The sequence below is a fragment of the Fringilla coelebs genome (genome assembly GCF_963513975.1).
Source record: "Fringilla coelebs genome assembly, chromosome: 21".
NCBI lineage: Eukaryota > Metazoa > Chordata > Aves > Passeriformes > Fringillidae > Fringilla > Fringilla coelebs.
The window spans coordinates 3,225,458-3,250,379 of NC_140047.1; the positions used below are offsets into that span (position 1 = coordinate 3,225,458).

The following is a 24,922-nucleotide window of genomic DNA, read 5'->3' on the forward strand; positions in this document are numbered from 1 at the left end:
TCCTTTCCCCAGTGTATTAATTCCATTTTACAGCACACACACCTTCAGATCCTGCCTAAATCATTCCAAAGGAGGGCACTGGCATTGCCACCAAGCAGTGAGAGAGAGCTGAGTGAGTTAAATGCACAATCTCTGCCCTGTTGGCTCTGCCTCAGAGAGGAAGGAAGAATTAACCCCTCACTTTTGTCCCAAGCACTGTTATGTATGATCCAGATGTCCTGAAGCCATTTTAACTCCAGCACATTTGTAACTCTGAAGTACAAAGTGATTTTTCATAGAGTAACGCTGAGAATCTTTACAAGCCGTGAAATACTTTTCATTTTCAGCATAAGCTGGAAAGAATAAGCATTGTGAGTAAGAAAAATGGTCTTCTACTTTTCAAAGTGAAGCCTCTTTAGAATTCTGTTACTTCTATAAACTGGAAGTTGTTTTATTGAAAATGTTACAAATCTGTGTTAAACCACAGTGGGGAAACGTTCCCATACATTTCCCATACATTTTCAGGCTTGTTCAGCCAAATTCCAAGCACATGCAGAACAGCAGGTGCTTTACTGCTGTCTTTAACAGGAATGGAATTGGTCTTTTTTCAGGCAATGGTTAATGGATATGGCTCTTTTTCCTCCTGGTTTCATTAAAATCTCCAAATTGGAGATAATCAGTGAAGAGTTAGTCAGATATTAAGAATATGAGGAACACATCACAAGCCTTTTGTGACTGGGAGATGTTGGCAGAGTTGTTGAAGGAAAGCTGAAGTTGCCCAGATAATTTGTTCCACAGAGACAAAAAAAAAAAGATTGTCTGTTTGTTAAAGCTGAGGAAAAATGGGAGGAACCCATGCAAACATTTTAATTATTTTTCTCTTTTAATCAAAATTTTCCTCTATTTATCTCCCCAAGAGCCAGGATACGATCCTGCAGTGCTGCAGCACCAGGCTGTTTTCTGTGCTCCTGTTATTGTCAGACAGGGTTAACTGAGCACATGTACAGTAAATGCAGTACTCCAAGATTTGGAGTGTCTGACTTAGGAGAGTTCTCAGAATGCACAGAAGAGCATTACTTGGCTCTGGGCTGGAAATTCTGGTCAAAATCAGGGCTCTGAGAAAGCCCAGACTGATGATCAGAGCATTTAGTCGTGAACTGGGGGACTGGCTCAGGTCCTTGATCATCAAATGAGGAACAAACTCATTCTCCTACCAGCAGCAGACTGACCTACCCCGAGGCTCTCTCCTGCTCTGAGCTGGAAGTCTCACATGCTCTGGATGCTGGGAATGTTTCCCTCCCACCAGGAATTATCCAGTGGAGCAGCTTTGCCCCTGCCCATCTCCACCAGGAATTATCCAGTGGAGCAGCTTTGTCCCTGTTCATCTCCACCCAGTCAGCCTCCCCCTGCCCAAAGAATATTGCATTGTTTGTACACACAGGGGTGATGCAGCTGCAGAGATGCTGAGGGAGCTGTTGTGGGCAGCCCAGAGCCTGGTGGTGAGAGCTCCAAATGTGGGATTGGGAACTTCCCATCCCAGCCCCCAGTGGCCTCATGGGTACCTTGCTCATGAGGCTCTTGGCTGTCCACACCGAGACCTCCTTCCCTCCCTGTCTACTTCCAGATTGCTCAGTTTCCCATGAGGAGCTCCAGGAGACCTCACCCAGAAGGACAGGGATGATTCCAGAACTTGCAGGACAGGAAATCTCTTTTCTGCCCTGCCCTGCCCTGGGGCAGACCCTGTTGGAAGGCGCCAGTGTTGTAGTTGAGATGGAGATAACACAAAGCAACACACTCCATTTTCAGCAGGCTCCAAACTGTTTTTATTCTAGCCTGCATGCTTTTTATACATTCTCACAAAATTAATCAGTTTGCACTTTACTCATTGGTCAGGAAAGACAAACACTGGAACAGGCAGTTGCAGGTTTCTCTTATTCCTCCTTCTTTCTTTCTTGGTTTCTGTGTCAACGACCTTGGTAGGAAATTCTTCCAGGGGTGAACGTGGATCCTCTTCTCAAACTTCTCTCTGGCTCTCAGAAATTGCTGTAAAACCTCTTGCACACCAGAGGGGCTGTGGGATGTTCACTGCAGGCTCGGGGTGTTCGGCTCCCCTGGGTGTTTTGGATGTGAGGACAGAACATCACTTTTCCCACATTTTCAGCTCTGTGACAGCTCTGGCAATTTACTAATGGATTGAATGCTTTCTCCCATCCACAGGCACTTAGAGCAGTAATGTGTGAGCTGCTCATATTAACCTTTGCATGAACAAAGCCTTTCCCACCCAAACCTCTCCAGGCTGTCACATCCGAAGGCCAAGGAAAGACACTAGGACGGGAAGTGGGGATGGTAATGACTTTCCAGACTCAGAAGTTGTTTCTGATCAGAAACATATTGATTAAATGTGTGTTTGGCCCAGCCTCAAGCTCTGCTGTGTCCACAGCAAACAACTTGCTGGCACAGCTCTGGCTGCTGCCCAGATTCTCTGCCCTCCTTCCAAGTACGCACAGGGATCCTCATCATCACCTGCTCTGCCCCTCTGGAACCCGAGCAGGGCCACAGCCTCTGGTCTGAAGGGGATTCAGGGTGTCCCAGCAGGGGCTCTGAGCTGAGGCAGGGCCATTTCAGGGCTGTACAGGGCATTCAGCCACGTCCTTCCCTCCTTCCATCACACACAATCAGACAAATCCTTTTTTTGTCAGCTGCAGGACCTCTCCCCAGTGGGGCATAAATTTTATTTTTCATCTTGTTGTCACTGCCCTGATTCTTGGGCAGAATGGGTGTAAATTTAGGCATGCTTTAGAAAAGACCTTCTTTCTTTTGCCTCTTATTTCCCCAGCTCCTCCCTGCCAACCCTACAGATGAGAGTTTTTCTTTGTAATAAATACCCAAATCCATCTGCAAGCCTTCCTGCTTCCCTAGAAGCCGACAAAAAACTCCTGACCCACTTCCTAAGAGCTCTAGCTTTGGGAAGAGCACATCCCATCAAACCCTGGAGTACCTGGAGCCTGGCTCTTTAAAGCTGGGAGCTGTAATCACCAGGCACCTGACCTAGATTGAGCAGAGACTGGAGTAGATACCAGGCTTGAAGGAAGTGAGGGAGTAATGTGGAGGAGTGGATGTGGGTAAAGGTAGCTTTTTTTGTGTGTCTTAGAAGAGCTATTTTTAGAGGCACACGAGGAGTGGTGGGATGGGGATTTGGGATGGGCTGGGAGGCCTTTGTGTGCAGACATTCCCCGAGCTGTGGAGCCAGGAGCAGGTGGATTGGGCTGTCAGAGGGCTCCTGTGGCCATGAGGAGTTGGAAGGAACTTCTCCTGGAATCACAGGATCATTTCTGACCCCTTCTCTGTGCTGGGTTGGAGCCCTGGGATGCCTCCAGCTCTCGCTGTGGAGCAGCTACTGGAAGAAGATGTGCACTGTAGGATTTCTGTGGAAGGTCACAGAAGGTCTGGTGGCCTTTGTCCCTGATTCTGTGGGTAAACAGTGGGTAAACAGTTCTGAGAGGGGCAGCTGCAGGTCTGGCAGGGGTGGCTGCTGTGTCCTCTGAGCAGCATCACTGAGGGACAGAGGGCTTGGAGGAGCTGCTGCTTGTGCAAAGCCCCCCTTGGCTGGAGGGGAAGCCAGTTTGGGGGCTGGGTTTTCATTTTCTGCTCTCCATTTCAGCCAGAGGCCCAGGGGGAGCTTAACAGGCTCTGTGTTGCTGCCTGGCCAGCCAGCACCTGTGTGTGCCTCTGCAGGTGTCACCTCACACAGGGACAGGGCAGGTGGAGCTGCTGGGGCTGTGAGGTTGGAAAGGTGGAGGGGAATGGAGGTAACAGGGGGTGCAAGGTGGGATGGTGGAAGAGCTGCTCCCACTGAGGTGTGCAGGGACATGGGGAACAGAACTCAAACTGTACCTGATGGGAAAGCTCTCCTGGGGTTGTGTTTACCAGCAGCTTGGGGGCATCCTCAGGGACTGGAGCGCTCTGCTGGACTGGCTGAGCTGGGTCATGTCCAGCCAAGCCTCCCTGGCAGGGCTGTGCTGTCACATTACAGATCCAGGGGGGTCAGGCTGGAGGGGACCCCAGCGGGGTCACTGTGCCACCTCCCTGCTCCAGCAGGGCCACCCCAGGGTGCAGGGCTGATGGTTCTGGAATGTTCCCAGTCAGGGAGACCCCAGAGCCTGCCTGGGCTCTGCTCAGGGCTGGCTCTGCCCAGGGCAGTAGCTCCAGGGCAGGGAATTGCTGGGCTCAGGCCCTGCCCGGGGCTCTGGGGCCATGGCTCTGAGCTCTGTGCACAGGGACAGACTGGGGGACACAGGGACAGACAGACTGGGACAGACTGGGACACACAGGGACAGCCAGACTGGGGGACACAGGGACAGCCAGACTGGGGGACATAGGGACAGACAGACTGGGACACACAGGGACAGACAGACTGGGGCACACAGGGACAGCCAGACTGGGGGACACAGGGACGGACAGACATACTGGGGGACACAGGGACAGCCAGACTGGGACACACAGGGACAGCCAGGGCTGAGGGTCCCTCTCAGCATCACCTCTCAAGACAGAACAGGCCCAACTTTTAGGGGTGAAAACCTCAATTTCTGGAGCAAGCGCTGTCCTGAAGTGTGGGTGTGGGGCAGAGCTGAGCAGGAGTTGCTGTGCCTGTGTCAAACCTGCTTCTTTCCTGGTTCTGGGAACACAAGCCTGGACATTCCTGCTCTTTTTCCATCAGAGGACAAACAATCCCCTATTGTCATTGGGAGAATTGCAAAATACAAACAGCTCTGCCTCAAAGAGCAGCTCAGCTCTTTGGTTCTGGGGGCCAGGAATGCCAAAGCCGCTGGAAAAGAGATTTCTAATCTCTCAGTGTGGAAGTTTGCTTCTTATTTGGGTAGGGCTGCTTTACTTCCACTGAATTCAACTGAAACCCAGGATCTAAGGCACATTTGGAAATTGGTTACTGGTGCCAAAGCTAATGAACGAGTTCTTGAAATTGATGCCCATTGCTTTTACATCTTGCTTTGTTCTCGTTTCTTGCCCAAATCTTCCTTCCAAATGTGAATGCTTCCATTTGGCACTGAATTTGTGTTGAAACTCCAGTCAATAAAGTCTAATCCTGAGAGATCTGGTGCAGAGATGGAATGAAAGGTTTAGTAAAACTGTAGAGACCAAGCTTGATTTTCAGTGTAGTGAGCAAGGACACGAATCTGCAATCCCAATGGATTGTTAGGCTGCACCATGGACCCCAGACACAAATCTTGCTGCTCCTGATGTTCATGGGAGGGGTTGGGGATTTCTCCCTGAACCACATCCCCAGTGAAAGGAAAACAAATGAGGCTGCAGCTGTGAAAATTGATAAAATGGAGGAGATGCAGCAAAGAAAGAACTGATGGAATAAATGATAAATAAATAATTTCCTGTCAGTGCAGTCAGGCTTGCTGTGGCTGACTGTTGCTCCCCAAGACACCCTCTTGTGTCAGGCTCCTGGATGAATTGTGGAACATCTTCCATGCCAATAACTCCAGAAACCTGTCATCTCTAATTTCAATATACCCTTAGAGCAGAATTTCCACACCAAAATTCCCTCCAGAACATTCCGTAAAGGTGGAAAGTGTGGTGTGAAACCATCAGGACGACGGCCAATAGGATTGCAAATTTGTAAAGAAAATTCATTTCAGAGAAATAATAATGAAATTTCTCTGTGAGCTTACCTCCAACAAGCTTAAACCTTTAATTCCAGCTCTGTTTAAAGAATGGAAAAGGTGTGAAGTTGCTGCCTGTAGCTGTTTAGGGGACTGCTTATCACAGCAGGAACATGGATATCTCCTTGACTCCTTTAATTTCCCTTCTTTTCCAGGACGACACTGAGCCGTACTTTATTGGAATATTTTGTTTTGAAGCTGGTATCAAAATCATCGCTCTGGGCTTCGTTTTTCACAAAGGCTCTTACCTGCGCAACGGCTGGAACGTGATGGATTTTGTCGTGGTCCTCACAGGGTAGGTGACCTCCTCTCCCCCTGAGCTTAACGGGGCTCTCACCCTCATTTGTGGTGTTTCTTTGCTCTGGGTTGGGCTGGGATTGACTGGACTGGAGTAGCACTAAAACCCTGCATTTCTGGCTGTAGTAAATCCAAAGAACGGCTCTTGTGCTGAATGAGTCACTTGCCGAGCATTTGAACCAACTCAAAAGTGGTTTTGAGGATATTTCTTTGTAGATATTCCAGTGTGTGTCTGATCCAGACACCTCCTGACATTTCTGTGACTTTGCAGGTTCTAATTGCCACTGGTACTTGAACCTGATTTAAATCAATTTATTTTTGGACGTTACAGGATGACTTTAGAAGTCAACATGGAGAGTGCTACCAAATTAAATGGTCTTAAGCTGTTACAACTCTGAAATCAGCCAAGTTTCTGCAGGAATGAATTTATTCCCTTATAAAATAACTTTGCTCAAAAGAATTCGAAGGTGTTTGAAAAGAATTCAAAATGTCTTATTAAGGATGGAGGTGAAAAGGTTACGTGTGCATTTTGTACCCTGCTTTGAGATGATATCACTGATGTCTCTCTTGGAAATGCTGACAATATTTTACATTATGCATTGCAGCAGTTTCTGTCTATTTATATAAATAGAGGGTGATGCTGGTGGATAATGAAAACATAAACATGAACACTTCTAGTCTACAAATTGGGCTTTAAAGCTTCAGAGGAAACGATCCAAAGGTCTGCGTGAGGTCCTGAGCTTGCAGCCTTCATCTTGGAAGGATTTCAGTTCATTTCTCCCCAGAAACTGCAGCCTGGCTCCTGCTATTGATATGCTTCCCATATCCATCCTTTCCCACACCTTCCCTGCTCGTGTGTGTGGTGAATGTGGATATTCCCTGCTCCTGGTGGTGGTGTGGAGTAGGGAAGTGCTTGCATACATATACAAATATATTCATTAGCTACATGATCACTGTAATTCCATTTGCATTCATGGCACCCCGTGATACAGCACTTGAGAGGCCAAAGGGAATTCTTGATGTATTAAGAGGAAGAGAATAAATATTCAGGGCTTGATTCTCCTGCTGCTGGGGCTGGGTATTTAATCAATAGAAACTTCAGTGGAGGCACAAGGAGAATCAGATTTCCATACTTAGAAGCAGGGGGTACCGGGATGAAAAGAGAATTAGCACAGATGCTGCAATTATTCTCACTGACGCTCTGTTCTGATTCCTAGTTATCTCCTCACCATTGTTTGTGTCAAAAAAACATATAAAATCAAGGCTCTGATTCTGGAAAGGACTTTGGCATTGGCTGTATTTATCCTACAGCAAAGCATTCCACTATATGCTGGAATTCAGCTGACTCCAGTGGTTCTCTACTTAAAGTCCAGGCTCCACAGAAAAGCTTTTCTGAATCCCAGCCATATTGTTTAGGCATGGTTTGGATTCCCTTTATTATTTATTTATTTTTTTCTCTCCATAAACACAAGACTCCAGAGTTTGTTGGTTTTATTTCACAACTGACACATTCCAAGCGTCGCAGCCGACACGGCCGCGGGATCCCCCCGGAACGAGCGGCGTCTCCCCGGCGCTGTGGGAGCTGCTTCTTGCAGCACTGTTTGATCCTGGAAAATAATTGTGGAATATCAGCTTGATGAGACAGCTGGAACAAGGACCCCCGGTGCCATCTGCAGCCCCGCGGGTTCCTTTGAAGTGCCATCCTGTTAACGTCACCGCTGCTGTTTCCAATGGTGACACCAACTGGGCCCTGCTGAAATTGTCTCGTACAAGGGCTTCCCACCAGGCAGCAGTGCAGGGGTGGCAAAGGCTCAACTCATCGGCTTCAGGTCCAAGAGTCATCTCCACTGAGGAAATCCAGACCTCTAATCCTTGTAATTCGAGGGCTGCGTTTAACAAGGCACTTGAGCTCGTGCCCGATTTTTGGTGTTAGGGGGAAGGTACTGAAAATAACAGAGTTACTCATGCTTGGTCTGGTGCTTTCCTGAATGTTTCTAGCCCAGGTGGAGGGAGCACAGAAAGCTCTGCAGCTTCACACAGGGGGTTAAATTAGTGTTTTCTCTGTAGCCTGGTGTGTTTTGCTCTGCATTGCCCAGATCATGATTAAGTTCTCGGCTCACTCCTGTGTTGCCATGGGGCTGTGTTGGAAATCTGGAGTTCCTCCTCCTTAGGTTTCTGTCAGTGGCCAGAACCCTTTCATGTGCCCACTGCCTGCACGAGCTCAGGTGAGAGAGGAAACCTGTGCAAGGCTGTTTATTTGAGACAAAATCCTCCTTGTTTCTGCATGAAAATTTCAAAGTCAGCTTGATACATGAGACATTTCCTGCTGACAGACCCTCCAGGGGTGGCTGTGAGGTGGTGACACAGTGGGACCTTCATTCTCATTTCTGTGGAAGGCAGACTTGGATCCGTGTGTTTCAAAAAATGATCAAGCTGTAATTTATTAGGGAATAATAAAAAAGGACAGTGCTAAGCCAGTACTTAATGTGTTCTTATAAATATAGATAGGTAGGCCATCAGTTTTTGAAATATCATTTTGCTACTCTATCAAAAGCTTTCCTTTGCCATATGTGCAAGATTTCCACTTGAAAATGTTACTTCATGTTTCCCAGGCAGTGCTCAGCTCCCAAGCTCAGTTTTACATTGATCTTCAATATTATGGAGGGATTTTGAGTCTTCTATTTTTTTTTATTTCTGTGTAAACATGAAAGATCATGAAAATGTTCCATGATACCCCACACAGAGTTGTGTACCTGCTAATCCTCTGAGTGCTCATTTTTATTAAGGTAAATGGTGAATGTCAGAAAACCTGATCTCTTTTTCAGCTTTTAGCTAAGCACCAGAAAAGCAAAGAGCAGCTCTGCTCTCATTCTCTGTTTCCATAGGAAAAAGGCCAGCCAGAGTCTGGGTGTGCTTTGGAGGAGGCTGTGGGGGAAGGCTCTGCATTGATTGAACTTAGCCTTGTGTAAATATTCCAGTGATCATGCAGCAATCCTTCCCACCTGCTTTTTCCAATCCCTTTTTTTTTTTTTTTTTTTTTTTTGGTTACTCAATGCCTGCACCCTGGAATTATTGATAAATATATTTTTTATCTACCTGCAATGAGGGATTTTGTTTGTCAAAAGCAGACAGCAGAACTTGTTAATCAGGAAATACATCAGGGCTGTGTTCCATGGAGCCAGGATCAATATCTTATTGAGCTAAACTCGAGTCTAACAGATAGTGGCCCAAAATGGCTTTGGTTTGCTGTTCCAGAAAACACTCCCTCGGTTTCTTTTCCCAGCAATGCTGTGGTGCCTGTTTCTCACTTGCTTCCAAGGAAACCTGTGGATCTGCTGTTAACAAAGGCCTGGGAAACGAACAGGTTGCTCTCCTTGAAAGATTTTGTTACCACTGTGATTTTTTTTAGTGATTTCTTGTGATCTCCACCAGTTGTAGATGAGTCTCAATGAAAGCTGCCCCTGCTGGGAAGGGCCCGTTGCTGTTGGGGAGAAAAACACACATTTTATAGCTCCTGCTCGTTTTCTTTCCACGTTTCTGTGGGATTGCATTGGCTCCAGTGGTGACATCACCCATTAGCAGCTCTAAATCACACAAAAGTGCAGTTTCTCAATTGGCCTGGGACTGGATGATCTTAATGCATTTTTTTCCAAGCTGGAGGCAAAGGGATTTTTAAATTCTATTGCTGCTATGTGTTTTGGGTTGAAAATTTTAGAAATCCACACTTATTTTTGGAAAAAATTTGTCCTGTCTCCAAATTCCTCAGCTGGAGCCATGAGCTCTGATTCAGGCCCTGGAGGGTTGAGACCTTTTCCTCTTGGAGTTCATGAGAGATTTTCTCTTGGGGTTTGGATGCAAAGCCTGGAGAACTCCTGGAGCTGGTGTCAAGGGCTGTGTGCTGAGGGGAAGAATGGGGAACAAGGCATGGACAGAATGATATTGATCTTTGATTCCCAAAATTCAGATGTCTAGGGGTTTTTAAAGGTATTTAAACTGATATCGAAGGGGTCTGCTCTCAGTTGTGTTTTGGAGCTTGTTTATGCATCTGGTTTCCCATATAATGGATAATGAGCTTTAGGGTCTGTCCTCAGCTGTGGTTTGGAGCTTTTTTGTACTTTTGGTTTCCCATATCATGGATAATGGGCCGTAGGGTTTAACTCCATACCCCAAGAAAGGAGCTGCTTGTCCCTTTTTCATCACCAGCTACCTGAGATTCCCCTTGGTGCCTTCTAGTAAGGTTTGAAGCAGAATTCCTTTTTCTGCATGCCTATGGTTTTATGAAGTGCCAGCTTTTCCCCGGTCAGAGATTTCTGCTGCCCAGCCTCCCTCGACCTGAGGGCTTTTCAGTGCACCACAGGCCTTTGCTGCTGCCCTGGTCCATTCCCATTTCTGCCACATCCTCATGGAGTGACCACAACCATGTGGTGCTTGTCCAACACCAAGAATGGCTGAAGGCAGCTATGAAATAACGGAGCGCTTGACAGGATCGTGCTCTGCCCTTTATGAGCAGAATTAATTTCTTTTGGCTTCCAATCAGCCTGGATTAAACACTCTCGAAGAGTCCTGGTGGCTTCTTGAGCCAGTTGGATCAGCTGCCTGCATCTCTGGGTGGGACTGGCAGAGACAGCGTGTGCCAGCCCCGGAGCTGCCAAACGATGTGCACAAAGTCTCTGCGCGGGTACGGATGTCTCAGGCTGTCTGGAACAAATGACAAAAGCCAGAATTATCTTGATTGTCTGAGAAATGTGCTCCCAGCTCCTGATGCTGCTAATAATTTGGAAGGCAACTCATTTAGTAACAGCAGAAAGGCCTGCTCATCCTCGATGTGAGCGTTGCTGGTTACCAGGATCATCCTGCTATGTGGGCAGTGGGAGCTGCTATTCCTGGTGCTGTGTTTGAGGAGCAGCAGCCTTGGGTGCAGGGATGAGTGACAGAGTGGGAGGCACAGGAACCACCCAGCCTGGGCTGTGCAGCAGCTTTGGACCTTGGATCTGCTCCTTTCAGGTGGATGTACCTCCCAGACAGGCTGTGGGGGGAGATGTGACCAGGGAAGTGTTGGAGAAGGAAATGCCTTGGTGAGGACTGGGATTTCTTAAAGCTGTCAAATACTCATAGAAGCTTTGGCTCCAGCATTTCTTTCTCTCCATGTGCATGTTCCTGTGCTTCAGCCCTTAAATGAGGGTATCTCAGCTCTGGGACTGGCTCTGGTGTACTTTGTGTACAAGGGTGATGAGACCAGGGGAAATGGCTTCAAACAGAAGGGAGGTTTAGATGAGATGTTGAGAAAAAAAATCCTCCCCTGTGATGGTGAGCAGGTCTTGTCAGAGGTTGCCCAGAGCAGCTGTGGCTGCCCCTGGATCCCAAGGCCAGGCTGGATGGGGTTGGAGCAGCCTGGGACAGTGGGAGGTGTCCCTGCCATGGCAGGGGTGGCACTGGATGAGCTTTAAGGTCCCTTCCAACCCAAACCTTTCTGTGATCTTTCGATTCTATATTCCACCTGCAAATAACCACAGAATTAATTAGAAAAATGAAATTCCAATGAAATCAGCCCCCTTGGCTGCCCTGCAGCACCCCTTTAGGTGGTTGCTCAATGCTTTGTTTATCAGCTCTGGGACTGGAGATGTAGGGAACGAAGGGGTCAGAGAACAGAAGTGCAGATTTCTCTCTGCTTTCTCAATGTGGAAATTTTGGCACTTGTGTGCTAGAAAGCAAAGCAGGGCAACAACAGGAGTTGGGAAAAGGGACACTTTGAGAAGGAACAAGCTCAGTCCTGGTTGGCTGTCACAAGGAAAAGGAGCTGTTTGCTTGGGGTGGTGATGGACTCGGGGCGAGTGCTGTCAGCACCGTGCATGAGTCATGAAAGGAGCAAAGCTTTTATGGATTTTAATGCAGCTGATCCTTGTGTTCAATTTCTTTTATGCTCCAGTGATGGATGGACACTTGCTGGCTCAGAAGAGCAAAGGCCCCCTTCAGAAATTAAATCAGACACAGGTGGACAAGACACAGGGAATTTACCTGTAAGGTGTTGCCTGGTGCTCTGGCTGGTGGGTGGGGGCAGAAAGGGAGGAAGCCAAGCAAGCAAAGTTTCATTTTTGAAGCAGAGAGAGTTTGTAACTGGGAGGGAGGAGGGTGTGTGAGGTCTCAGGTTGAACAGAAATTGTTCTGCCCCTTGGCTGTCTGGGCTCCTGGGGAGCTGCAGAAGCCATTCCCTTCAGAGAAGGCTGGGCAGGGGAGAAGGGCTTGAGGGCTCTAAACCCATCTGGCAAATGTCCCCATTTCCTTTTTTTGCCCAGTGGGCAGCAGCTTCCTTGGGACTGGAGCTTGTTTTCTCTCTGGGCTTGTTTCTCTGAGCAAAGGGGGACCCAGGCCGTGCTGAGCCTCTTGCTGTGTTAATTAGGGCTCGTGTCTTTTTTTGTTGCTTGTAGTGGCTTTTCTGCATTGATTTTGGTGGGGGTGGCTGGAGGCAGGTTGAGAGAAGCGGGTGGGTGAGTAATTGTGTGGCTGGCTGCTAAATCAGGAGACTTTCCTGGGCAGAGGAGGACTCTGGGCTGTGCTTAGAGGAAGGCTGCAGATGGTCCCAGCCCCTCAGAGGACCTGCAGGTGGGGACAGCCCTTCCCTGGCAGAAATTATCCTGCTCTGGCTCTGCTCTGGTGGTGGCAAACCAAACGTTTCAGGTCAGAGAACCTCTCAAGGGCAAACAGATAATGAGATTGATGTGCTGCTCTCTTACTTTATTAAAAGGGACTGTGAGGTATCAAATACCTGGGATGAGAAGTGATAATGATGGAACAGCACAAGGAGCCTGGAAGTTGAGGCACAAACAAACCCCTTTCTATTAAAGGAAGAGGAAACAAAATCACCCAGGTTTCTATCTCGTATCCATTTCCACATTTTGTGCCTGTTTGTGCTTCCTGGAAGCTTTGTGCTCACAAAGAGGGGCTGCCAGATAATATTTATGGGTGTTTACCTCTCCCTGAAGCTGGGCAGCTGTCAAGTAGAAGTGACCATCTCAAGTGAAAGCAAGGCTTGCTCCTGATGGCAGCCAGGGCTTTATCAAAGGCAGGCAGGATCATTAGTCCAGAGTCCAGACAGTATTTTTAGCTTTTTATGGCTCTCAAAGGCAGGTGGGTGGCAGGGAAATATTGTCTCTTGTAAGGGAAGCAGCTGCACAGGCAATTGTGGAGCCTGCAGGTGGGAAGAGGACTCTGGACCTCGGGATCTGCTCCTAATGGGTGATCCTGCCCTGGCAACCCTGTCCTGTGGGCACCTAGAGGTGGAAAACATTGGTAGCTGCTCTTGGAGCTGGGGGTGGATACTGGGAATTGAACCCCAAACCAGCAAATCAAACTGCAGCTCCAAAGGGCTTTAATTTCTTATTTTTGATGCTTCCTAGTTTGAAAACAAACAAACAAGTAAAAAAAATCACCAAGCCCAAAATACCCAAGTGCTGTGTGTGGTGTTGAGTGCTGTCCCATAATTAGCTGAGGAGGAGGGTGCAGGTTACCTCAGACTCCTGTTTCTCAAATGGTGCTTCTGCTGCTGTGTCCCAGTTCCAAGGGAGCAGCTCTGGATGGCAAAGTGCCTGCTCATCTGAGAGGAGAAGAACCTGCCTGTGACTGTGGGAAAGGGTGAAGATTTGGAAAATCAGCCTGGTTTTAGTTGTGATCTAAGCCTGAGTGCCAACAGTGAGTCTGCACTGGGTCCTTGGATCCACATCTCACCCCAAAGGCTGTGGGTGCTCTCAGACCATTCCCTTCCCTGGGGCTCTCTGAAAACATAAAGAAAACTTGCATTTGGAAAACTTGGATTTAGAAAACTGATTTTCCATTCTGTTCTTGCTGAACCACCCAAGAGGTGTGTAGGATGCTCTGGCCAGGACCAGGCTTCCATGCTGGAAGCTGGAGCCAGAGGATGTGTGAATTCCAGGTCAGGCCAAGTCCAGGATCAGCACCTGGAGATGCTTTTTCACACAATTCCACAAGATTTTTTTGCTTAACTTCAGCTCTCTTGCATCTTCTCTGTGCTGAAGGGTCTGATGGGGTTGGGACAGAGGAGGGGATCCCATGTCAGTGAGGTCAGGCTGCAGGATCACTCCTCTGGATGAAATCCTGACTGTGGAAAAGTCCTTCTATCCTGGGCAAGCCCAGCAGCCCAGGCTGAGAAATTCCTGCCTCCTGTGGCACACACCAAACCTGTGGGGTGAGCTTAGAGGTTTTGGAAAACTCCCTGATCCTCACAGAGGCCACCTAAACAATACACAGGAGAAACCTTTCCCTCCTGGCATGGTCAGCATCAGCTAAATGCGTGTCTGACACAATTGTGTCTCCTCCCTCCTCCATCTCCCCATTTTTTGGTGGCCAGAAAAGTCACCTGTCTTGGGTTTTGGATTGATAAATGAAACAAACTCATTTGCTCAGTGATGTCAGGGTGGAGCATTCAGGAAACAGGTCAGGCTTTTCTGGTGGATATTCTTATTCTGTCAGTGCTGGAGTTGTCTTGGTTTCCGAGCTGGCTGCAGGGCTGGGTGTGTTTGTGTAGGTGATTCTCGTGATCAGCTGCAGAATTTTAAAAGCCTCCCTCTGGAGCAAGAAGTTCAGGTTGCTCCTGAGTTAAACCCAATTTTAGACAATAATGGGTTTAGCTGTTGGCTCAGTTCAAGTCAGTGCAGGCTGGGCTGGGTGAGATTTAAGCAAAGAAAGGATCAGGAGTAGAGATTGGAGCAGTGCTGGGCTTCCCTGGGAATAGAAATTGTTCCTGGGGCTCTCCAAAGAAGGAGGGCTGCTCTCAGCCAGGAATCTGTGAGCAGAAGTTTGTTCCTTAGGGAAGTTTCTGAAGGGGGTTTAAAGCTGACTCCCCTCCTTTGCCTTGTTACATAAATTCCCTGTAGGGCTCTGCACAACTGGAAGGTCCCAGAGTCAGACTGAGGCTTCAGGAGCACGTTGATGGTCCATGGGATGATGCAGAAGTACACAAGTGAAGGACAAAAATGAGCTGTTTGGAGAAGACTGAGACTTTTTCACCTACAAAACGTTCCTGTGTTGAAGAACTCCAATAATCAGAAATACTTGGTTGGATGTAGCTTGCTTCTGGTTCAAAAAGGACTTAATAGAACTTAAATTGGGGCTCTCAGCTTATTTTCCAATTAAAAAGAACTAAAAAAGGAAGACAGTTCAATCTTTCAGCCTTTTGGCTCAGTTTCCCCCTCTCAAACACCCTGAACCAGAGTCCTTAAATAAAGTTTGGGCATGGGAGCTAAGGATGAAGGCTGTGAAAATGATTAAAGTGTTGAAGAAATGTCCATTTAAGGAGAAGTGAAAGTTAAAATTAAGAGCAAAGTCTCATAAGGGTGAGATGATAGATAAAGAAAAGCAGAGAGAAAATCATGTTTCCCTATCTATTATGGTAGGACTCAGAAAACATCAGTGACGAAAATGAAGTTTTAGAACTTCTTCACTAATGGAAATGTAATTAACTCATGGAAATCATCACAAGCATTTGCTGGTTTGGGTCTTGAGACCAAAGTAGCCTTGAGATCATCTTCAGATCCACCAGAAGGGAAATGGTTTTTTTTTTGAAGGGGGATGATTAGGCCTTTCCCTGGTGCTCCCTGGAATAAGTTAGGTGGAAATGTGAACAGGCTGTTTCATAATTGTCCTTTCCTTTATCTTGTAATTTCTTCTGACTCCTGTGGAGCCACGGCTCGGGAGCAGGATCCAGCCTGTTCCAGCCTGACCTGGGAATACAGCTTTGTCAGTTTAGACACGACACAATATCGATAGGAGTGCTGCTGTTTCATCCCTTCATGTCTGATTTAAAGATCAAACACCTTCCTGCTGCAGCTCAGAGAGGAACTTCAATGCTCCAGAGCTGAGCGTGCCCTCCAACCCCGCGAGCCTCAGCTGTGGGAAAAGATCTGGGGTTGGAAATTGGCACTCATTTAAAATGAATCCCAGGTGGTTTCTGGTGATGTGGATGTTGCTGGGATAAAGGGGGTTTGGTTTTGGTGAGGAGGGAGGTCTGGCAGGCTCAGAGCTGGCGCTGCAGGGGTCTCACTGCTCCCTTCCCATGCTGGAACATCCCCTTGCCCTTGCTCTGGGAGGATCTCAGCCTCCCGACTTCGCAGGATCTGGAACACAGGAGAAGGTTCTGGCAGGTGAAATTATCTGATCAGGGGGTGGCCCTGTCCTCAATGAGGCTTCAGTCAGGGCTGAGAGCTCGTCCAGCTGCCACCAGTCAGGCATGAAAGCTCTCCTGCTGGGGAGGAGCATTAACAAACCTCCCTCCCAGTGCCAAAGACAAATCTCTGCTGCTTTTCTGGCCTCCAGCTCCGGGAGCAGGGTGGCAGCCAAAGGCTGTGGGAGCTTGCAGGGAGTTGTTTCCACACTGGAAGGGATCTGTGCTCTCAGCTGCTGGGAGGTGGGTTAGACCCTTCCTGAGGGTCGTTAGAAACAGGCCTGGAGAAAAGATGAGGTGAAGTCTCAGCTTGATAAAGACATGGACTGCTGAATCCTGGCTGCAGGATGAAGAATGAACTCCAGAAAACTCCTCACATTTCTTTTTAATCCCATTATTTTCAGGAGTTCAAATCCATGTGCTCCCAGTAAGTGATGCTGTATCTGTTCAAAACCATTTAGCTGATAACATGAATAACCTCATCACAGATCTCTACAGCTTATCTCTGCTCTGAGAAATGTGCTGAAATGAAAAATTTTACCTTTTTGGTCTTCTGATGCCAAATCTCAGCCTTATTTACCCACTTCCTGGGCAGAAGCATTCCAGATTCCTGAAGTTCTGTGGCCCAAATTACTTCCTTGGCTGGCTGGCTGAATCCTGAGCTTTAAATTTCTTGTTCTGTAATAATCAATAAAGTATTAAAATTGGATAGGTAGACTAAAAGAGGATTTGGAAATGCTTGACTTGGTTACCACTTGTACAGACAGGACCACCCCAAGCCTATTTTTAAAAAAACACTTCATTTTTTTCACTCTCTGGTTACAACTTTAAAGCCTGTTAGATACAAAATGATGGTAACCCCTGTGAAAAGCACAAAGGAAGCTTGGCATGATCCAATTTCTTGTTTTAATTTGAAGCATGAAAGAACAGGAGAGTATGGGAGCAGTTAATGCTGTGTCTGAGGCAGACCCAGGATAATGCAGCTCTGGTTCTCTTCTGGAGCACACTGGGCAGTGGATGGGATTTTGAGGGTTGTTTTCCTCTTCTGCTCATGTCTTTGGCTAACAAGGGATTTTAGGCTGGTTTTTCCCCCTTTGTTTCCACATTCCCACCTCTTTAAAAATGAAGGCAGTGCTGGTTCCTGACTCTGTAACGTGCTGGTGAAGGAGGCTGGCTGTCAGCACTGAAAAGTAGTGAGTTTCAAACGTCTCAAAAGAAGTAAAAATAAGCCTTTAAAAAATGTTGAAATGAAGTGTGGGGAACTTGAATCAGAAGTAAAAGAGATGGTAACAGCATCATCTTCTAGAAACCATCAGCTAGAACTGCTCTAGCTGCTCAGTCACTGTGAGTGGGAGACTCTTGCGCGGAGCTCAGCGCTCGTGTTCCACGGGGAATGTGTTAAATCCACGGCGTGGCACACACAGAGCTGCAGCTGTGGGTGTCTGGCAGAGCTCAGCCCCAGGCAGGATTGGACCTCTGGGGGAGGTGGTGTGCTCTGAGTCAAAATGTCCACGAGTGTTGACTTGTGGTGTGAAAACAGGGGGCTCCACCCCAGGTGGAGAGAGGGGAATGAATGTCCTCTGTGGCAAAGTCGCTGCTCAGGATCGTGTCCTGGCTTTGAAATGCTGGAATCATGGGCTGATTTTCAAAAGTTGTGGTTCATGAATGGCAGGGAGAAGTTGGGAGTGTTTTCCTGGTGCCTCTTTCCGCAGAAGGATGGGGCTGTAAAGGTTTCCTGCAGCAGAAGCCTCCCCAGGGTTCCAGCAGGGCTGAAGCCACAGCTGTGACCTGGGGCCAGGTTCAGCTCTTTGGGATTCAAAGGTCACATCTGAGCAATCAGCTGAGGCCTGCTGGGCATGAGGGTGCCCAGGGGACAAAAGCAAACAAAATTTGTATTTATTTTTTCCTTTTTGAAACCTGTCTGCCCTCTAGCTCATCAAACACCACTTCTGCTTCTGATCCCTCTAGGGCTGCCCTCTGATCTGGCTTGTGTGGAAAAGATGAGAAACCCTTTCCTTGTAACAACAAACCTCTGGTGTCCCTCTGTGAGGGCTGGAAAATGCAGAATTAGTGTCCCTTTTCCTCAAATCAACCTTCTTGTCCATTAGCAGGAATGGAATAGCCCCCCTGCCTCTTTGGAAACCTTTGTTCCACAGGAGGAAGGTTTGGGTGAGGCTTAATTTCCATCTAATAGCCTGTTAAAATCTTCACATGGTTTCTTGGAGAATGCCATTAAGAATCAATTACATTAATGGGGCTCAGTTGGAGCTGTGCTGAAATATGGATGGGATCAAGGAAAGTGACTTTGCAAAACAGGGTCCTTGGTGCTGCAGCCATTTATTCCTCTTGATCTCCCCAGGTTTCTGTGCAGACCAAACCTGCTCTTGGATGTTGTCAGCTCTGCAGAAGCTGAGCTTGTTCAGGGATGAGGGGTCAGTGTCATGAACTGCGGTGTAAAGCCACTGCCAGGGGGGTTAGGAGGGAGTAATTCCCTCACCCGGTGGAGATGGTGTTGGACTGCTCAGTTAAAACCACCTGGCAGCACCAGGAGATCCTCCAGGCCTTGTTTATCCAACTGCAGAGCCTGATCTGACACCTCAGAGGTGTCTGGGACTGTGCTGCTGACACTGCAGAGTGTCCACGAGCTTATCATGTAACAGAGGGCCTGCAGATATGAGAGGATGGAGAGAAAGAACTTTCTGTCCGTGGCTGCTGGGGTGTTAAACTGATTATAACGTGGGTTGTGAAAGAGGATCCTTATCCATGGCAAAAAGATGGTGACAGAGAGAAGCTGCATGTCCTTGCAGGAGAGGTGCATGGAAAGGTGAGTCCTGCTGTGAGACTGCTCAGGACCTTGCATAAAGTGGGACTGAGAGGTCACTGTCCATTGGGAGGTCACTGTCCATTGGGAGGTCACTGTCCACCAAGAGGTCACTGTCCATTGGGAGGTCACTGTCCACTGAGAGGTCACTGTCCATTGGGAGGTCACTGTCCATTGGGAGGTCACTGTCCATTGGGAGGTCACTGTCCATTGAGAGGTCACTGTCCATTGGGAGGTCACTGTCCATTGAGAGGTCACTGTCCACCAAGAGGTCACTGTCCATTGGGAGGTCACTGTCCACCAAGAGGTCACTGTCCATTGGGAGGTCACTGTCCTTTGAGAGGTCACTGTCCATTGGGAGGTCACTGTCCATTGGGAGGTCACTGTCCTTTGAGAGGTCACTGTCCATTGGGAGGTCACTGTCCACCAAGAGGTCACTGTCCATTGAGAGGTCACTGTCCACTGAGAGGTCACTGTCCACTGAGAGGTCACTGTCCATTGGGAAGTCACTGTCCACTGAGAGGTCACTGTCCATTGGGAGGTCACTGTCCACTGAGAGGTCACTGTCCTTTGAGAGGTCACTGTCCTTTGAGAGGTCACTGTCCACTGCCCCTTCCATGGGGTGGGATTTAACGAGTGCCCCACTGCTCACAGCTGGTGTTGGGCAGTGGTGGCCCTGCTCTGGTCCTGCTGCTGGGGTATGAAGCATGGCTGGAGCTGGGATTGCAGTGAATATGCTGGGAAAGCTCCAGCTGAACCCTCGTGGATTGGGATTTGGGATTCAGGTGGGGTTGGGAAGGAGCCTGTAGTGGCCACAGTGACTCTGGGTGAAGAAAGATCAAGAGAGGGACAGAGACAAGGCCTTGGTGTTGTCTGTTGTGTACTTTCCATTGTACTTTGAGCCTCTTGGATAATGTTTTTTTGCAGGGATGTTTGTAGGAAGGGCTCTGTGGAATCCAGCTGCCTCGTGGCAGTGTTTCCAAATGCTGCATGGGCAGCTCAGCTGCAGGCAGTGCCCTGAGGGACTGAGCTGTGAGGCAGAGCCCTGTGGTGTTTGCATCCACGTGCCAGGCAGTGCATGGGTGTCAGCGAGGTGCAGAGAAAGCCACAAGTGTTGGGTGCTGCCTCTTGTCCATGAGAAATTTGTGATTCACAAGAGTTCATCTGTTGCAATGTATTTCCAAGGGTTAGGCCATAGTGGGCACCAGCCAGCCTGCTTCTGAGTTTGTTGTCAAAGCCTCAGGAATTGGTCACGGCTACTGGAACATAAATTGTGCTGAATTAAGAAAGAAGAGGCTGAAAAACTGATTACCAAGATTGCAAGTACCAGATAACAGGAGTGTGAAACACCTGGACTGTAACCAATCACATACTGTGAGAAATGCAGGCAGAAAAGGAGTGAACAAGACAAAGGCAGCAATCAGGAAGTGTGTACTTAGTGATTTGTAGAATCTATAAATATGTGTGTAAGGTAGACAATAAATGGCTTCTGCTTGATCAGATTGGTCAGTTGTCCAGGAGTCCTGGATTTCCCACAAGACTCATCATCCCCAGACTCAGGAGCTCATACCTAGGTTTGTTTTCCTCTTTACAAACGAGGGGCTTGAGTAAAACCAAAGCAAGCAAAAACTTTAGAAGATTTAAAGTAGAAGTGGGGTGAGCATCCCCCTGGTTCCCCAGGGTGCCACGGCTGAAGGGCTGGAGCTGCAGCTGAGGAGAATCCCTGCTGCTGGAGATGGGCACTGACACAGGCAGCAGGTCTGGAACTGCTGAGCTGGTGCCTCCAGCAGAGCTGCATCCCGGGCAAGGGCTCCACTGGGTGTCTGATCACCCTGAGCACCCCAGGGTGGCGTCTCAGCCGGCACTGGGGCTGCCCTCCCTGCCGAGCAGCCGGGCTGGGCGCGCGCCAGAGCCGCAGACCCCGCGAAGGTGACTCCATGGAAATGGCTCCTGGGATGCTCAGGTTGTGTTTGGAGCTGGAGGCTGGAGAGATGTGCCTTTCCCAGAGCTCATCCATCAGGGAGCCAGCTCCTGTGTGCAGCCTGTGCCCGATGAAGAGCCTGTCCCTCTGAGCTCTCGTTAAATCCAGCAGAACCAAACCTGTCACCGTGATATTTTCTGAAAAATGCCTTCACCAGGATTTCTTCTCCTGGGAAGCTGGGAAGCTTCAGCTTCTCCCTGTTTTGGTGCTTTGCAATGTGATTTGTAGAATTGTTTATCCAGCATGTGAATTGTTTTTACCTAATGGCCAATCCCAGTCCAGCTGTGTCAGACTCTCTGAGTCAGTCACGGGTTTTTATTATTCATTCTTGTTAAGCCTTCTGATGTTTCTCTTTCTTTAGTATAGTTTTAGTATGGCATTTTCAATATAATATAATAAAATAATAAATCAGCCTTCAGAGAACAAGCACTCAAATTCTCATCTCTCACCTCGTCCTGGGGACCCTCACAAGCACCACACAAACCCACCTCTTCCCCCTCCCCATCTCACCCAGCCCGAGCTGTGTGTGTGGGGAGCATCTGTCAATCCCCGAGCTCGAGCTGGGAGTAACCTTGGAGCAGAGTGATGGGAAGGGCGTTGCTGGAGACCAGCCCCAGCCAGCCTTTACAGTGCCTTGTTCTTGGAAACGAGCTGGGTTTCAGGCAAATATCCGGGAGATGGGGATTTTTTTAGCCTGTCTCTTGCTGTTCATTTTCTCCCTGGCACTGGGACTGCAATTCCAGGAACCCTGGCTATACTTGAAAGTGCCTCTCAGACAGGGATAAAAGTAATTAAACCTCTCAGCTTTCTCTTTTTTTCTTTTTTAATTTATTTATTGTAGTTTTTCAAACACGGCTTTAAGATGGGGACAAAATGTACAGGCTGAGATCTGCCAGCCTGTTCCAGCGTGGAGCAGGTGAATGGGAGGATGAGGAGGCTCCTCCCTGAAAGGCTCCAGAGCTGCTCCTGGAGGAAGCAGAGATGCTTGGCTGCTGCCAGGTGCAGCCTTTCTTACACTTCCCCTCTCCTCCCCACGTAATTAACTCGTTAAATTTAGCTGTCTGAGAGGTATGGAAATGCTTGTGGTGCAACTGCTTCCGCTGTGCAAATCACCCTGATTTCAGCTTCCGTGAAAAATCAAGGGAATTGTTTCATGCCATGCAGAAGCACTGAAAGAACTGAGTTTCATAGGAAAAACAGATTAAAAAGGCAAGAAAATTGGGGAAAATGAGGAGTAATTTTTTTGTCTAATCTGGATTATGATGATTTTGAGCTTTTAATATTCTCCATTTTAATTTTTTAACTTCAATTTTATTTGAGGAAATTAAACTGTGACATCCTTTTAAGTAGAAAAGACCAGACTCTAAAGGTTTTGATTTAACAATGTTGGCACACAAAATGTTCTCCATGCTGCCTTTCCTCAAGGAAAGGTTTTGGCAAACTTGGCTTGAGTTACTGAAGTGTTGTGGATGACCAAAATCCAGGGGGGATGTGTGGGGGGGAATTCAGTAAAAAGTATTCAGCAGAAAGATTCTCTCCTGCTGCTGTGCTGCTCAATCTCTGGGCAGGTGGAGCCAGCTGAGAGTCAGAGCATCCTTAGAATGCACTTTTTGGATGAAATGTTTTCTCTGTTAATAGCTCTTCCTGATTGCTCTGTGCTTACCCATGTGGAGGGATGGCCCAGCCTGCAGAAACTGAAATTGAACTTACCTGGGTTAATTTTAGAGTTGCATCCCAAAGCTGTGGTCACTGGAGATTTTTTGATGTATTACAGAGTTATTTAGTTTGGAAAACACCTGTGAGATCATTGAATCCAACCTGTGACTGATCTCCACCTGCTTGTCACCCAGTGAGTGCCACATCCAGGTGTTCCTTGGACACCTCCAGGGATGGGGACCCCACCACAGCCCTGTCCAATGTTTAATCATTGTTTATGTGAAGAAATTCCTCCTGATGTCCAAGCTAAAATTCCCCTGGCCCAGCCTGAGCACAGCCCAACCCCCCTGGGCTGTTTCCCCCTGTCAGGAGCTGTGCAGAGCCACAAGGGCCCTCTGAGCCTCCTTTGCTCCAGGCTGAGCCCCTTCCCAGCTCCCTCAGCCTCTCCTGGGGCTCCAGCTCTGTTCCCTTCCCTGGAATTGCTCCAGCTCCTCCTTCTTGCAGCGAGGGGCCCAAAACTGGACACAGCACCTGAGTCCAGGGGGATTTTTATGGCTTCTCATCTGCTGAGGAGCTGGGCTGCTCAGCCCTGCCCATCCCTGATGGCAAGCCCTTGGTTGTGCTCATTGTGGGGAGGGTGAGAGGCTGGGGATGGAGCACAGGGAGCAGCTCAGGTGGGACGGGCGTGGTTCATCCTGTGCTCCCGGGGTGCTCGTGGTCTCCTCAAACATTGGCCTGCCCCTCTCACAGAGCTGTCCCTGAGCCTTCACCCCCTGTGCAGGCAGCACACACCTGATGGGTCCTGTCCCAGCTCTGTTTGCCCTCAGGGCTCAGCTCCTGTGGGGTACAGCACATGGGGAGGAAGGCTCCAGCTCTGCCTCATCCTCAGCATGGGTGGGAGGAGATGACCTTCCTGGGAGCATAGAAATGCTCAGTGGGGATTATACTGGAGCACAGACACCCCAGCAGGCACCTGCTCCATCCCCAGAGAGTTTTATCCAGGTGCAAAGCAGACTGGGTGCCCCAAGCCCATTTTCTGCTCAGCAGTTTGTGGGCAGTGGGGCAATGTTGGCATTAACCTGCCTGGCTCTCTTTGGTCACCCCCACATTCTCCACTGGGCTCCAGCTTTGTTTGAGGTGGCAGAAGGGATTGTTCTAATCTCATTTTCCATTTTTATTGTTCAGTGCACAGCCCTAACTCTTATTTACAGGTTTATTCAAACCGTGGGCTGAACATGGGGATCTTCATTTCCTTCCAGGCCTCTTTTTTATGGACCTCATTGCCACAGTCTGAGAGCTTCACACCAACATTAACTCAATTTCACAACACTCCTGTGAGACAGACTTTGATGTTTCCTATTTTATGGTGCAGAGGGAGGTATAGGAATATCAAAGACAAAAGTAACCATTAATTTTCACTTAATACCCTCAAAACCTGGTTTTGGTCACAGCAATAGGCTCGTTTCTCCTGCATGGGCTCATTCCCTGACAAGTTTTAGGGCAGCACTCCAAATGGAAAGATTTCTAGGGCTTCTCATGAACTCACACCAGATTTTCTTATGGTTTTCCTTGACTTAGGGCTCAGACAGCACCAAGAAAACTCCACCTAAAGGCAGAAAGCTATAAACAATAAAGAGAGGTGGGAGTGTGGGGCTTTAAGCCTGTTGGTAACTTCATGTGTTTCTCATCTCACCATGCACACAGGAAATAAAAATCCTGCAGGTGATGGTGGCCAAGAACATCCTAGGGAACATTTTAGCTTAAAGCTGGCAGTTTATGCAACTTGTGCTGAATGTGAAACCTTCCTCCAGCCATCCCATCACTGAGCCCTCTTGGCCATGTCCAAAGTGGTTTCTGGAGTTGCTGCTGGTGGAGGAGCAAACTTCATGGTGTTATTTCTTCCCTTGGTATATCTGTGCTTTAGGAGGAAAATGTCCAAGAATAATTGAGATGAATCAGGTTTCTATATGTGGCTTTTTTGAATATTTAACATCTTAGATCTTGTGAAGCAAAAGGGGCAAGGAAAAAACGCTGCCTATTTTTAGGGCTGGGGAGTGGATGAAGCTGCTGGCCTAGATCCTGAACTCCTTCCAGGAGGAGCAGGGCAAAAAACAACCATCAACTGAGCTGGTTTTCCTGTGATGGGCAGGATTTCTTGTGCTTATTTGAGTTGACAAAAACCAGTTGGTTTTCATACTGAGTTGTGGAGGGAAAAAGTAAAAAAAGGGATCATGAGAACTTTGAATGAAACCTCTTCCCTCTCTGGTTTTATTTCTGTTGTCCAAACTGAGAATTGTCTAAATCCTTGAAAAGGATAAAAGTCAATA

General features: G+C 48.1%; 1 protein-coding gene across 1 annotated transcript in view; it reads left to right on the forward strand.

Annotated features, from left to right (window-relative positions):
* The window catches only part of CACNA1B (calcium voltage-gated channel subunit alpha1 B), a gene marked incomplete at its 5' end in the record, with an annotated part of 303,988 nt that overhangs the window by 5,006 nt on the left and 274,060 nt on the right, over positions 1–24,922 (forward strand). The window contains one exon of the mRNA XM_084219396.1: positions 5,822–5,961. Coding sequence (XP_084075522.1) covers positions 5,822–5,961 — 140 coding nt within the window. The remainder of the gene's footprint in view (positions 1–5,821; positions 5,962–24,922) is intronic.